We start from the raw sequence: 16,040 nt of genomic DNA, 5'->3' as shown, positions 1-16,040 counted from the left end.
CCCATAGGGCAGAGTTTCCTTGAGCCTTGGGGATGCACTGTGTGCCCCAGTGTGTCCCAGTGTGTCCGAAAGATGGGGCTTCTAGTCATGCATCTTGAACTCTACAGCGTAATGTTGCATGCTATGTTGGCTTTTACAATTATTTGAGCTTGTTATCCCTTTCTTATTTCCCATCTCTCCCTTCTAGAATGGGAATGTCTATCCAAGGCCTCTCCAACAACTGTGGTTTAGAAGCATATGCCTTTTTGGACTTCCCAGCTGCATAACGTGATTTGAATCAAGATGAATTGTACCTAGAATGTCACCCATATCAAACTTCAGTAATATTCATGGTGAAACCTCATGACCAGTGTCATAGTAATAAGATGGTAGGGTCACCAGGTGTTGAATTGGCTAAGAGGGCACACTCTTCATGAATAAGACTTGTATCCTCACAAAAGAAGATTCAGAGAGTTGCCTGGCCCCTTTCCACCAGGGAGAAGTTCCCCTATGAACCAGGACACAGCCTTAGTCAGACACAGAATATACTGTTTGCTTGAGCTTGGACTTCTGAGACTTCAGAAATGTTAAAAAGCAAATTTCTCTTGTTTGTGAAATACTTATTCTATCAATTTTTATTATTTCATCTAGAAGAGACTGAGACACAGTGTGATTTGATGTGTGCTTAACCTGGGCACATGCCTCTCCTGCACCAGGGTGCTGTGCTGGGCTGTGGCCAGTGATCTCAGTGCTCACATGAAGGCTGTAGGCATGTTGCTATCACACACTGCTGCCTCCCCTGTCCATGCCAGCTTCTGGCACGTGACACATGACCCATGTTGAGGATGTGTGAGTCGCAGTCATGAGGAAACCACAAGCCCAATTATGACTCTCCTGTCTACAGATCTCTGTCTACTGCGTCTTTTTACCCACACAGGTCTCCCATTTCCCCTCAGCCCCCTCAGAAGCTGTCACAGCAAAGCACAGGGCCTATGCACTGAACACTTGCAGGTCCTACATTGTCTGGTCCACAGGAGACCTCCCCACAGAATGTGGTTGACCCTAGACACCAGTGTGGTCACAGTTCTGTCCAGGGTCAGTTTTCTCCCTTTGAAAATGGGAATGGGTCACAGTATCTACACCACTCTACTCTACACTACAGTGAATCACTACAGAATGAAGAATGTCAAGAGTTGATTGCCTGTTTGATCTGCTAAGGAGGAAAGGGGTACAAGGACCAATTGCACTTGGGAAATCAGAGACTAGGATCCATGGCATTTTGCTCAAATAAAACAAAGGGGCTTTGGATATGGGGCCGGAAGAAGCCAACAGAGGTATATGAGACTACTACACAGGGATGCAAAGGCTGTATCTACCCAAATTGCTCAGTAGATGGTGACAATGTCCAGCATAGAACAGTTGCACAAAAGGTGAGAAAGATGGGAATTTGACATAGCCAGGACATGTGACTAAGATCTTCCTCAACAGTACCCTGGCCTCGCTGCACAACTTGGCAAACCAAGTTTGCCTTCAGAGCTTCAGCTGGACTGCGTCATCAGAGGGCCCAGTGGCTAGCAGTGTGGCCAGGAAGCAGTGCCCTTACGGGAGAAGACAAGGAGTGCCTAGGGTCATGTAGACAGAGAATCGTGGTGTGGCGGGGAGCTCCAGCAGGGAGGTGAGACTAGCTGACAGGCTGAAAAGTGAGGAGGGGAAAGGAGTTTGGCATCATAACAAGCGGTAGGCTAACTTCACATCCTCTTGGAATGCTGTCTCCACACGGAAGGATGTCAGCACCTAGGACAGAAGTGGAACTTGTCTGTATTCCTGAGCAGCCCCTGGCTCCTAATAATTTTGTCCTACCTCCTTAATGCAGCCCTCAGACTGCTAGAAGGAGCAGCCTGTGCTTCCATGCAGGGCAACGGAATAAGCCAGTTCCCCCAGCTGCCAGCCACCGCCCTACTCTGCAGGACCACACCATGCCCAGTTCACCCCTACGCTTCAAGAGCACAGCCCACCCACCACACAGGCCCTGAGAGGGCCCACCCTGAAAATGCCTTTCCCTATTCCATAAAGGCTGCTCCTGCCGAATCCATGTCACAGCTATGCCAAGGCGCACTCTGTCCCACAGGCCCTGCCCAGACCCTCTCACTCACATGGTGCAGAAGCAGCAGAATCTCCACCATGGCTAGGTGCTTTCCCAGACATTGGCGCATCCCAAAGGCAAAGGCCAGGTTGCTGAAGCCCTGCTTGTTGTTCAGCCAGCGCTGGGGGTTGTAGTGCTCAGGACTCAGGAATACCTCGGGGTTTTGGCCCATGGCATACAGATATAAAAGCACCCCAGTCTGAAGACAGATGTGGAGGAAGGTATCAGATGGACAGAGTGGCAACTTGCAACAGGGACCAAGAGATGCTCTCACCCCTGCCGGGACTTGATAGTTCTGAAGCACCAAGTGTGAGCCCAGGATTCTCTCCAGAAAAAGCCCGACAGGGTACAGCCTGGGAACGGGAGACCAACAGAGATGCTTCAGCTGTGGCAGGTCTCATCACCAGTCTTCCAACCAGTGTCCCTGAAAGGGACACCACTCACCCTGAGGGCGGGCTTTCATGGATCTGCAGGGCTCACCCAGACATCCCCCAACCGGGGCAGCTCAGGTTAAAGAGAACATAGAGGTAAGCACAGAATGTTGAGGTGGGATCCCGAGGAAGAGCCGCACACACAGATACACCATTAGGCCTTGGAGAGGAGTCAAGGAGCAGTGAGTTCCCAGGAGAAGCTGCTCATCAGCTCCACCTCTGTCCTCAAAACGCCTGAGCAGAGACCCAGGGCACTGGGAGGGTTGAGCTGGCCCCTACCTCAGGGTCTCCTTGATGGCTGCCTGCAGAAGGGAAAGGTCTATGGTGACCCTCAGCGGATTCCTAGAAATGCTGGACTCAGCAGCCAGGCTGTCCTGCTGAAAGGCCTCCTGCGGGGTGGGGTTCCTGGCCAACTCAGAGAGAGTCATCACCAAGGGGAAGGCCATCTGCAGGAGCCAGAGGGCAGGGGTCAGAGTGCACACTGCCATGTCCTCCATTCAGGGCAGCCCTCCCATGAGCACACAGTATAGGATAGGCTCGCCATCCTGGACCTTAGGACTCGGATCCTATGCACAAGTCCTGAGGGAAAAGCCCCCATCCCATATCACTTCAGTGTCTGTGGCCCACACTCTTTCTGGAGCCTCAGAGAGTGACCCAAGGCATCACTAAGAAGAGCATCAGAGACCACATCCATCAGCTTCTAATGGCTTTTCTGCCCTGGCAGTCCACAGACCTCAGTACTATACTAACAGGAAAAGGTCCCCCAGGGCCTATGCATTTCCATATCCAGGCGCATATCTGGTGCCATGAAACAGATTTCCCATTGTCCTTCTGTGATCTGTGCCTCACTGTCTCCAAAATGGATCACTGTGTGACCTCACTCACAGAAATGGCCTACCAACAGCCTCCCTGATACTGTGGCACTTCCCTGCAAGCACCCCTCTCTCCCTGCAGGGTCAGAAGGGCAGACTCTGATCTCATACTGCCATGGTAGGCTTTCTCTAGCCATGACATGAAGGACGTGTGCAGGGGCCATTCCTGATGGGAGCCCTACCCGCCTCTGCCTCATGTCCTGCATGTCTACCCGTCTCAACCAGCCTGATGCCTTGCCAGGTCTGCAGTATTTCGTGCCCTGCACTGATCTCTCCTTCCCTCCCCGGTGCTCACCTGTTTTCTTTGCTTTGTTACTGCACATTTGGCCCAATGTCTCACTGTTCCCACATGAACTCTCCCGGGCACTTGCCCTTGGTGGTTGCATCCTGGCCTTTGCTCCTGAGTGTCCCAACCTGGCTTGGTTCTCTGCTCTGAATGCAGCGGCCTGTTTGTGAGTATGCCCTGAGCAGATGCTATGGGCAGAAGGGTCTCTCTGTGATAGAGAAGATTCTGCCAGGGGCCCAGTGCCATCCTCCTACCTGTGCTGCGACCAGCTCCCTCTGTCCCAGGAGCACCCTAAAGCTCTTACCCTCCTCTGCTCTGGCCTTTAAGCATCTTTGCTTAATGCCCATGCTACCTGGCAGGCTTTGCTGTGTGACCCTCCACTGGCCTCTCAGCGCCTCCCCGTCCTCCCAGGTCCCGCTATGTGCACATGTGGGGAAGGCTGCTTGCAGGAAGGCCATCTTCACTCTGCCCATAGCTCCACATGGCTCCCCACACCAACGGATGCCGAATCTGTGATTCTCTCTGTGGGCTCCATTGTTCTACCCTGCCCAACCTTTCCGTCATTTCCTAGCTGAACGCACGAGCAGTGCAGGGCCAAGGCCTGAGGTGGGGCTTGTGGGTGACTATGCATAAAAAGGCCCTGCAAAGAGTCCAGGTGGGCTTCATGTCCATGGTGTTGTAGCTGCTGGCCTGACCGTGTCCACACTCCCTGTAAGGAGGTCCAGAGCGTTGGCCCTGATGCCATTTACTGAGAAGTTCCCCTGCCACAACAGCTCTGTCACGATGCCTCTGCAGTACTGAGGGCCACCTCGAGTGAGCTCCTGATATTTCTTCTGGATGCAGTTTTCAGTTGCGGAGGAAGGAGAGGGTTCAGCATCCCAGAGCTGGGAACATTGCTTCCTTGTTCTTCTCCTCCTTATCTGCCTAGGACACCTCCTAATCTCTGTGCTCCCTCTATTATCTCCACGCTAGGCCACCCCCAGTCTCCTGCCAACACACTAGCAAGACCACAGAATGCCATTCCCCTGCTGTGTGGACTCCTGTGGCCCTGTGGGGAGTGGGGAGAGATGCATGGGAAAGTATATGCCTCTCTTGTCACTGGGCCTCACCAGACTCAGGATGGTGTCCCAGGCCTCAAAGTGCTCCTTCCACACATGACTGCTTGTCCAGTGGGACAGGCTCCTGGGCAGGAACATGAGCTTCATGGTGGTTTTGAATATGGCATCCAAGGCATGCTTGAAGTACAGCATATCAGAGCTGGGGTTGGACCAAGGAGGCCCAAAGATTGGACCAAGGAGGCCCAATCTTTCTCCAAAAAGGGCAAAGTTGCTGGCTGCAGAGAGAATGGCATTGCTGGCTTAAGACAGTCACAGGGCTGGGGATGTAACTCAGTGGCACAAGCGCCTGCCTGGCAAGTGCAAGGTCCTGAGTTCATCCCTGTAACAACAACAACAACAGCAACAACAAAAAAGACGATTCTGGCCTTGGATTACCACCCCAGCCCTCTATACACCATTGCTGGCCACCTGCACCTATCCTGGGATTAGGAACAACCTGGAACCCACCTTCTGTGGTATAGTTAAGAATGCTGGACTGGATGTCCAGTGTCAGGCTCCCCTGGGCATTCTATAGCACCCTCTTCTTCAGAGCATCTGTGAATTCTCTTGCCACTGTGTCCACCGTGGGGAGGAACTTTCACATTGCTTCTGGGGACAGCACATTTGGGTTCAGCAGCAGTCGGTCATTGTGCCATTCAGGTCCATCCCTGCAGGGTAGAGCAGAGCTGGACTCATCCTAGCCCCTCCTTCCTAGTCTCTAGAAGGAACTGGCTGTCAGAGGAGGGTGTCTGTGTCCATAGAGACAGGCTGCTGTAGTCCTTGTTGCATCCCTTTCCCTCAGAGTCATCTGCATGTGCTGGTACTATAATCACTAAAGTCTAAATGGGGATGAGACAGCAAACTCTGCTTGAAGTGCTCTTGCAGTTAGGCGTTTTCCTTTGTCTGAACTCCTAGTCCCCAAGTTCTGCTCTCACAGTGCCCATGCCAGCCTTGCCTGGGTAGGGAGGATGTTGGTCTGACTGTGAAGTTATGCCCACCTGATTCACACTATATCCCAAGGGGAGAGGACTGGCCTCCCACTTCCCTGTCCCTCCCTGTGGGACATGCTGCCTCTGTCACTAGCATCTGCCTATGGCCAAGCGGGTCCCCATGTTATTTCCAGTGGGATACAAATGACAGCACTCTCTATATTTCCTAGCCACAGTCTAGAGTTTGGGACGGTCTGAGGAGTTTCTCCATGCAATGGCAGGCAGCAATTTACACTCTGAGCCACACACCAGCTGGTTTCTATGGCTGATGCCTGAAACTATGGACAATGATCACACCCATAGGTACACACACACACATTTCTGCCTACACCAGAACTCAAACCCATGTGCAAATATATGCATGCACTCATGTGGGCAAATAGACATAAGAGCCATGCACATATGGAAATGCACACGCAGAGACACAGACACCCAATATGTATTTCTTTCTATACACATGCACACATATGACCATGTATGAGCCAACAATACCCACACAGATGCACATAACAAGTATATATCAGAGGCAAGATATGTACACATGCGCACGTGCACACACACACACACACACACACACACACACACGCACTACTTCTCTGATTCCTTCACATTCACATGCCCTCCCTTTTCCCTGGCCTTCCATTTCGTCTTCCATCACTGCCAGCTGCCTCTTCTCTTAATGACCACACTCAAGGGACCTCTTTCCTTCAACCCTGCTATCCCAAGAGAATTCACCTCCTGACAAGGTGGCATGAATGCCCACCACCCACCATCTGCCTTTTAGCACTCTGTACTACTGATGATCGCCTCTCTCCAGCTGGTCTGCCTCAATTGCCAGCTTCTTCTTGCTTACCTGTGCAGGTGTCCCCTGCTTCCACAAGAAGGTTTTGGGTCCCATGCCACTAGCCCACGTAGGTCTTTGCTTCTTAGCACAAAGAGCCATCCACATCCTGCATCCCCATCACCCTGATCCCCAGGACTCTCTCCTACAGAGTAAAGGATACCTTATCTCTTGGTGGGCACCAGTGGGAGGGAGGCTGCAGCCCGGTGGACATCAAGATCTGGAATATGCTGGCTGTGGCCCTGGGCCATTTTCTTCCCTTCTCAGGGCACACATCTCTTCTTGGCAGTCACCGTATTTCCACTTTACCTCATAGAGCCCAGGGTAGGTGTGCCTTAGAGTCTCCTCCTTCCTGCCTGTTCTCTGTCTGGACAAAATCCCACCTCCCTCCTCATCCTAACTGGCTCCTTACAGCAAGAACATGCCAGGCTTCTGCCCTTGGCGATTCCTGTAGGCCATCCAGGGCTCCAGTTTCATGCGGTGGGGATGCAGGCTCTCTGCCTGGTGCAGCCGCTCAGCATCTTCTGGCAGCATCACAGAGACTATCCATGTTCTTCCCACATCATACCTATGAGAAAGCACACAAGGCCCTGCTGTAGCTGCTCTGTCATCAGTGCAGATGACAAACCTCCCCTTTCTCCTGAATTTCTCTTTGCACCTGGCCCTCTCCATTTCAATGCTTCTGCATTCTGACCCCACTAAATTGATTCCTGTTTTGTTCTGTCCTTATTAGAGTCATGATCTCCATGGCAAAGATTCAGTACAGCAGCTCACCATGCTCTGGAACCACAGGGAAGGTGTGGCACTGTGTGCCTCGTGACACCCTGGCCTCCAGCAGGGCAGGAGACTCTGGGCATCCTCAACAAGGGGCTCTGAAGGGCATTACCTGAAAATGGGCCCCAGTTCCTGGAAGGTCTATTGCATCTTCAGGTGCAAGTTATCACGGTTCCGCTCCTTCCACATCTGCAGCTGCCTCAGCCACTTGTTGCCCAGGAATTGGGGTATGGCTTCTAAGGGCAGCACTGAGGCTTTGGGGGCCATGACTGCTCTGGTGCCCAGTGCTCTGGCCCTATGCAGGTACAGCCAGGGACCTGCCAGACACACATGTGTCTTCAACCTGAGTGCCATTCTCATGCTCCCTGCAACCTGATGCAGTCAGGTCCTTTTTGTCTTTCCTAGGAGCCTGCACTGCCACTGATCATGTCATGGGAGGAACTGTCCCTTGCTCTGCCCAAGAAACACAAAGCAGAGGTCAGGGCTGGGGCCTGGAGCTTGAGGCAGAGGAAAGAGATGGGCTGGATCTGATGTCTGCCACGCCTGCTGGTGGGAGGGAGCTGAGGTCAGAGCAGGTTCTGGGTGGAAGCTTGAGGGAGTGCACAGTGGGGTCAAAGGCCTCTTCCTCCCCAAGGGTGAGAGCAGGCTGATGAATGAAGCCATTATCTTATCTTACAACCTTGGATTATTCATCCTTTTCCTTTTGGATCTACAGCTGGAGGGTGGATGGGTTTGCAGTAGTTATATTAACCTACACTTATTTATTATTTATTTATTTTCAGCCTTTCCCCCTTTTTTTGTTTGAGACAGGGTCTCACTATGCAGTTCAGGCTGGCCTTGAGCTCACTTTGTAGCCCAGGCTGGCCTTGAACTGGCAGTGATCCTCCTGCCTCAGCCTCCAGAGTGTTGGAATTGCAGGCTTGTGCCACCATGCTGGGCAGTCTATTTTTTTTCTTTTAAAGGGAATGAAAAATAATGTAAATAACATCAGAAATGAGGGAAAAGAGAAAAGGAGAAAAAATACATTTATTTATTTACTCAAAAATATTTCTTTTTAAAATGACAAAAATTGCATGTCTTTATCTTTTAGAATGCTTATTTTGAAATAAGTATTTATTATTGTGTTAAGGCTAAATTGAGTTAAGTATACATTAATGTACGTATATTTTGTGGTGAGTACACAAAATTACTCTGAGTACACAATAATTACTCTGTTAGCACTATAAAATACACTGTGACTAAACATAGTCACTGCATTGTTTTCATGCACCTCTTGAACTCATTCCTTCTTGCTAACTGAAAAGTTGTTGTTTGACCAACATATTCTCAGTCACCAGCCCTGTAGTCCATGGTCATCATGGTACTTTCTGATTGTATAAATTTTCCATTTTGAGATTCCACATGTAAGTTAGATGTGTAGTACTTGTCTCACTGTGTCTAGCTTATTTCACTTAACATAATATCCTCCAGGTTCACCTTGTTGGAAATGACAAGACATCATTTTAAAGGTTCAATAATATTCTCTTGGTTCCCATCACATTTTCTTTACCCGTCTATTCAGTGAGAGGCATTGGTTTGATTCTGTATCTTGATTATTGTGAACAGAGCTGCACTAAACATGGGGTTGCAGGTGTCTCTTTGGTGCGCTTCTTTTGTTCCTTTGGACATGTGCCAACAGATGCCTGATCACATGCTATTTCTCTTTTCAGTGTTTTAGGATCTCCATTCTTTTATCTGTAATGGTCTTACTAATTTACATATCTATCAACGTTGTATGTTACTTTTTTCTACCTCCTTGCCAGCATTTGTCATCTTTTGACTTTCTTGTGGCAGCCACTGTAACTGGGTGAAACATTTCATTGGAGTTTCGGTTTGCGCTCCGCTGATGAGTAATTATATTGAGCATTCTTTCATATAACTGTGGGCCATTTGCATTTTTTCCATTGAGAAATGTCTGTTCATATCACTTTCCTTTTACTCCAATGGATTACTTGCCTTCTGTTGTTATGTGCTTTGAGGTCTTTGTATATTCTGGATATTAATCCTCTCTGAAGTGAATAGATGGCACATGTTCTTTAGGTTGTCTCTTTGTCATTGTTGATTGTTTCTTTTGCTTGGCAGAAGGCTTTCAGTTTGGTGTAATCCTATTTATTTATTATTTTTTTAATTTCCTGTGCTTTGGGAGTCATATCCCAAAATAAATAATTGCTTTCCTGTTGTCTTGATGTGTTTCTCCTATATTTTCACATCTCTAGGTTTTACATTTATGAATTTGGTGCATTTTGAGTTGATTTTTGTACAGGTGAATGCATTAGTCATCTTTCCCAATGGTACTTTTGGAGCTTCAAAACATCCAGCAGCTGCAATTTGATGGAGAATATGTTTAGATTAGTTCAGGATTTCAGAGGATTCAGTCCATGCTTGGCTGGCCCCAAGGCAGAAACAGCATGCTGGAAGGGGATGGAGGGAGGAAAGCTCTCCACTTCCTGGTGTCATGCAAAGAAGACTAATCAAACAATAATTGAAGCAAGTGAAAAATCAGAAGACAATACAAGTAGCAAAAAAACCTGTTCTCAGGCTGGGGATATAGCTCAGTGGCATAAGCACCTGCCTGGCAAGCGCAAGGTCCTGAGTTTGATCCTTGGTACCAAAACAAAAATACCAAAAGAACCAAAAAAACTGTTCTCAGAAATAATGGAAGAAATCTTTCCAAACACAGGGAGGAAAGTTACATACACATAAGTGAGGCATGTAAAGCCCCAAATAGCCATCACTAGAAGAGAAACTGACCATGACAATTGTATCAGATATCCATCACAGGGACAAAAATCCTGAAAGCTGTTAGAAAAAAGCAATGAATCATAGATAAAGCTAAACCCACTGGAAGTATAGCAGACTTCTCTATACAAACCTTAGATGCCAGAAGAGCTTGGAGTGAAATATTTCAAGCCCTAAAAGATAACATCTTGGAACCCCATCTTATGTATCCTACAAAACATTCCTTTAAAAATGGATGGGAAAGCCAGGCATGGTGGCACATGCCTGTAATCTCAGCACTTGGGAGGCTAAGGCAGGAGGATCATTGTGAGTTTGAGGCCAGCCTAGTCTACAAAATGCAAAATGAGCTCAAGGCCAGCCTGAACTGCATAGTGAGACCCTGTCTCAAAAAGACAAAAAAAAAAAAAAAAATAGATGGGAAAATAAGGTAATTCCAGGACAAGTAGCACCTCAAGGAATTCATCATTACCAAAGCAGCATTACAAAAATTTCTCAAGGGTATCCTAAAAAGAGACAATAAAGTCAACAATGCCAGTATGTCAAAAAGAATGAATGCACCTGGTGAGATTAGCAGGAAAGGGAAAGGGAAAAAATAAGAAACTCAGCAACAGGAAAATAATCCATTGGTAGAAACAGGAAAAAGTCAGTACTTCTCATTCATAACTTTTTTTGAGACAGGGTCTCACTGGCCTCGAACTCATGGTGATCCTCCTGCCTCAGCATTATGCTGTGATTTCAGGTGCACACTACCATGCCTGATTTCAGCGATCACTCTTGATGTGAATGGTCACAATTCTCAAATCAGAAGACACAGATTTGCAGAATGGATCAAGGAATAAAACCCAACAATATTCAGTATAAAGGAAAGACATTCAACTCCAAAAGAAACTCACAGATTAAAATCAGTCTACTAAAAATAGTATTTTATGCTATGAAAACCAGAAAAAAAAGCAGGAGTTGCTATCCTAATTTCCAAGAAGTTGGATTTCAAAGAAATACTGATGAGAAGAGACAAATGTGACTTGACATTGTTTTGCTTTTCTCTTTGTGGTTGTGGTTGGTACTGCTGTTGCTGTTATTGTTTCTTTTATGTTCTGTTTTGCTTTTGCTTTTGAGACAGTATCTCACTATGCAGTCCAGACTGAAATTGAATTCACTATGTAGCCCAGGCTGGCCTAGAACTTGTGTTGATACACCTGCCTCAGCCTTCCAAGTGCTGGGATCACAAATATGAACTATTCAACCTGGCAAGATACCCCTATTGGTTAAGGGAAAAATTCAACAGAAAGAGATAATAAATCTACACATATGCACATCAAATACTGGCTCAAAAAATGTCATAAAACAAGTACTAATGGACTTGAAAAATCAGGTAAACACCAGTATAATTTTAATGGGGACCTCCATATCCCAGTGTTGCAAATGGACAAATCAACAAGAAATACCAGAGTTGAACCAAATCTTCAAACAAATGGACTTAATAGCTATTTATAGAATGTTCCATCCAACATCAACAGAATACACATTCTTCTGAGCAACACATAGACTTTCTCTAAAATAGATCACACACTAGCCTATAAAACAGGCTTCTGAAAATGCAGAAATAATTCACTTTATTTTATGCATTTTTTTGGATCACAGTGTCATGAAACTAGAAATCAATGGCAAAAGACACCACAGAAACTATGCAAACACATGAAAATTAAGTAATAGCTTCTAAAATAATCAATGTCAGATCAAATTAAAGAAGAAATCAGACTATTTTGACAATAAAACAGCCATGCCAATATGGCATACCCAAAACTATGAGACACAATGAAAGCAGTTCTCAGAGGGAAATCTATAGCAGTGAATTCCCAAATCAGAAAAACAGAGACGGTGTAAATAAATAGCCTAATAATGCACCTCAAGGTCTTAGAAAACAGAAGACAATCCTAATCCCATAACAAAATACAAGGAAAGAAAGTAAAAAGACCAGACCAGAAGTGAATGAAATTGACACTATGGCAACAATACAAAGAATCAGTGAACCTAAGAATTAGTTCTTTGAATGACTGAACAAAATAAACAGATGTTTAGCCAGTCTTACAAAATAAGGAAAGAAAAGACTCAAATCCATGCAATTATACATGAACATGGTGAAATGGCAACAGATTCTGCTGAAATCCCAAAGATTATTATTAGCTACTTTGAGAACCTGTACTCTGATAAAATGGAAAATTTCAGAAGAAATAAATAAAATCCTAGACACATACAAATGGCCAAGCTGAACTAAGAAGACATGTATGTTATGGTTTGTATTTAGATGTCTCCCACAAAGCTTCATAAGGTAGTAGCTGGGACTTTTTCAGAGGTGGCTGAATCTAGAGTGTGTGATGCTGGGATCAAGGATCTGTGTTACTAAATGAGTCCACTAATTGGTTTAGCACTGCCCTAATCCTGGAAGCCTAGATAGAATACAAAAAGGGGCAGAAAGAAGCTACTAAATTCATTTGTTGTTTCCCTTGCTTGCTTTGCTACCTTCTGCCCACCATGAACTGTTTCTCCTCTGTAATGCCTGTCTGCCATGCCACCTTGCCTTGGAGCCAGGTAATTCATTGTGTATCCTACCCTACCCACAGGCAAGGGGTCATATGAACTTGGGGGCTATGCTTACTCTGAAGACAGCCCCACTCAGGTGGCAATTCCTAGATATAACAAATGATTGCACAGTGAGCCTGCCCTGTGTATGCAAACCTGCCAGGGCTTAGTCCAGCCTGCCCCCTCTGTGGGACTCACATCCTCTGGGCCATTCTCCTCAGCCCTAATTACTTCAGAGTGAAGGACTGGAAAACTAGGCACCATCCCAGTGCTCAGAGCCTTGCATAGACTCAAATGAGCTTGTCCAAAGTCTTCTTACCCTGGCCTGCCTGATGCCTCTCCCAGAACCCACAAGACAGGTTCTTGACCATGTTCCCCTCATGCAATCTGACACCTGACTGCCTGGTGGCTCCAGCCCTCTACTGCTAAATATCAAACTCTTTCAGTGCAGTGGGCCCCTCACACTATAGTTTCTGTCCATTGGTGGTGAAATCCTGAATTGAAACTTGCATTTGAGACCACAGGTGCAAGGGCTGAAACCTGTGTTTAAAACAATGGGAGCAGAGAGCTCTGAATTCAGGGAGTTGGGGTATAGGGTACTAGAATGTTGGCCTCAAGCACACATGATATGTTGCTAAACTGCTCCTGCCTTCCTAATTGCTTCCAACAGACAAGTACCCCTAGGACCACTGTTCTTGAATTGAGTCAGTTTGGCACAGCTCTGCCCTAGTCTCAGTGGAGGCTGGGAAGGTCTTACTACATAGAGGCATATTCTGACTTAGTGCAATTCATGTGTGTAGAACTTGCTGGGGTTGCTGGGGACTTCTATGCTAAGCTCAGAACTCAAAGGCTGAGTCTTCTTGAATCCAAGTCTAGGTGGTTCTGTCTACTTGTGTCAGGGAAGACCATGACACTGGGCAGCCCTTTTTCAACTTGATGAGTCCAGTTTAAAATGGCTACTGTGAAGGGAGTGGCTTGTGACTTTTCTCCAAGTGCCACCAGAATTCCTGACATGGGACCAGCAATCCTGGCCAAAAGTCTGTGCAGGGAGCTGCTCTTTCCCCTGCAAGTCAGCATGCACTGTGCAGGTGAAGAAGAGAGTCTTTCTTGACAAAAGAGGGTTGTTACCAGCCACTTACAGTCTCTCTGATTGTCTCAGCCTTAGGGATCATGGATCCATCAGCCCCCAAGGTGCCAATCTTCAATCACACTCTTCGTACATCACTTACCTCACTGCTGTTTCAATTTGTCTCCAATCCAGTCCATCCCAGGATACCACTGGCTAAGTGTTGAATAAAAATGGGGGCTGGACAGGAAGATTTGATTCCAGCTCTGATCACATTCCAAGGAGCTGAAGCTGTGGTCCAGTTGGTCAAACCACCAGCCAGAGGTCATGTGTCCTCATAAGGTACTTCCTCCCCATATGCAGGGTTCCACATTCAATGCTCAGTCTGAGAGAGGGAGAAAGAGAAGTATATGCCAATCTCCCTAATGAACAAAGGTGCAAAAATTCTCATTTCAATACTAGTTAATAGAATGCAGCAAATCATCAAGAAGATTATACACCATGACCAAGTGGGATTCATCCCAGGAATGCAGGGATGGTTCAATATATGCAAATCAATTAATGTAAAACACCATATTAATAGAGCCAAAGACGAAAGTCACATGATCATCTCAATTGATGCAGAAAAAGCCTTTGATAAAGTCCAACACTCAATCATAATAAAAAACCCAACAGAGAATAAGAATAGATGGTCTTTACCTCAATCTGATCAAAGCCATCTATGACAAACCAACAGCTAACATTATACTAAATGGTCAAAAATTGAAAGCTTTCACTTTAAAATCAGGAACAAGACAAGGATGTTCACTGTCACCACTCCTATTCAATATAGTTCTGGAAATATTAGTTAGAGCAATTAGACAAAAGACACACAAGGAATAAGGATAAGAAAGGAAGAAGTGATGTTATCATTATTTGCACATGACACGATACTCTGCATAGAAGACCCCCAAAACTCCACCAAAAGGCTTATAGAATTAATAACCAAATTCAGTAACATAGCTGGATACAAAGTCAATGCTCAAAAATCAATAGCATTCCTATACACAAACAACAGACAGACTGAGGAAGAAATTAGTGAAACCACACATTTCACAATAGCGTCTAGAAAGATGACATACTTAGGAATCAATCTAACAAAAGAAGTAAAAGATCTATATAGTGAAAAGTACAGTACTCTGAAAAAAGAGATAGAAGAGGATATCAAAAAATGGAAAGATATTCCTTGCTCATAGATAGGAAGAACTTACATTGTGAAAATGGCCATACTCCCAAAATTGTTGTACAGATTCAATGCAACCCCAATTAAAATACCATTAGTATATGTTATGGTTTGGGGCTTATTTTGCAAGGGGAACAATATATAATACAGGACACATATTTTACAAGATTATTTCTAATAGTCACCCAAAGAATGATATACAAAAGACTGCAGGAAATCTGTCTACACACTATAGACCAGGAATCAAGCTGAGGGCCTGGATCCCATGAAAATGTCCTGCATGAGTTCAGCTGAAAGTCTACAGCTCATAAAAATGCCTCCCACGAGACCACCTGGAGGACTAGAGCCCATAACAATATGTCATGCAGGCCTATTTCATGGATCTGCTCTGGGAAGGCCCAAAGGTCAGTGGTAGAATCTAGGAAGTCTGTGCCAGTGGGATAAGGGATCTGTGTTAGCAGGCTGAGGGATCTGCACTGGAGCCAGAAAGCAACCCTCAGAAGAACCAGAGATCCTCCGAAAGGTATCACAGCCATCTGCAGCAACAGTGAGGTCCCAAGCTCCTCTGATGATTAAGATGGCTGAGTTCCCATCAGGAAAGCCAATGCAGCAAGCTTCTCCAGGAGACTGGCAATGCACCATCTTCCCTTCCGGAGCCAGGAAGCAATGCTTAAGGTGAGTTCCCCCACAGTGAACCGAAGCTATCCTCAGCACCAACGAGGTCCCGAGCTCCTCAGAGGATGAAAATAGCCTACTCATCAGGAAAGCCAGCATGATGAGCTCCTCCAAAACAACCAACAGCTCCTTACAGCTTCTACAAGCTCCCAAAAGCCTTTCTCTGTTCCCAGCAGCCTCTCTTCTTCTTCCCCAGTTCTGCCTCTTATGCTGCTGGCAACAATCCCCAGGTGGGCCTCTTACACCCAGCACCACGTTTAATCAGTTCAGCTGGGGGTTATAAGTTGGCCACCAGTTATCAATCCAC

The 16,040-nt window shown here is 46.4% G+C and overlaps 1 protein-coding gene across 1 annotated transcript; it reads right to left on the bottom strand.

The window, feature by feature from the left end:
- Positions 1–596: 596 nt before the first annotated feature.
- Positions 597–7,772, bottom strand: LOC102024757 (cytochrome P450 11B1, mitochondrial-like). Its single transcript, XM_013520063.1, is given in 10 exon segments — positions 597–1,713; positions 1,716–1,773; positions 2,133–2,321; positions 2,397–2,475; positions 2,833–2,999; positions 4,407–4,572; positions 4,831–5,044; positions 5,277–5,476; positions 7,051–7,206; positions 7,525–7,772. Coding segments are annotated over 10 exon segments (1,530 nt in total). The 3' UTR covers positions 597–1,660.
- Positions 7,773–16,040: the final 8,268 nt, after the last annotated feature.

This window comes from Chinchilla lanigera, unplaced genomic scaffold (genome assembly GCF_000276665.1).
Source record: "Chinchilla lanigera isolate Chin_1 unplaced genomic scaffold, ChiLan1.0 scaffold00053, whole genome shotgun sequence".
NCBI lineage: Eukaryota > Metazoa > Chordata > Mammalia > Rodentia > Chinchillidae > Chinchilla > Chinchilla lanigera.
This window is presented reverse-complemented; position numbering and strand designations above follow the sequence as displayed.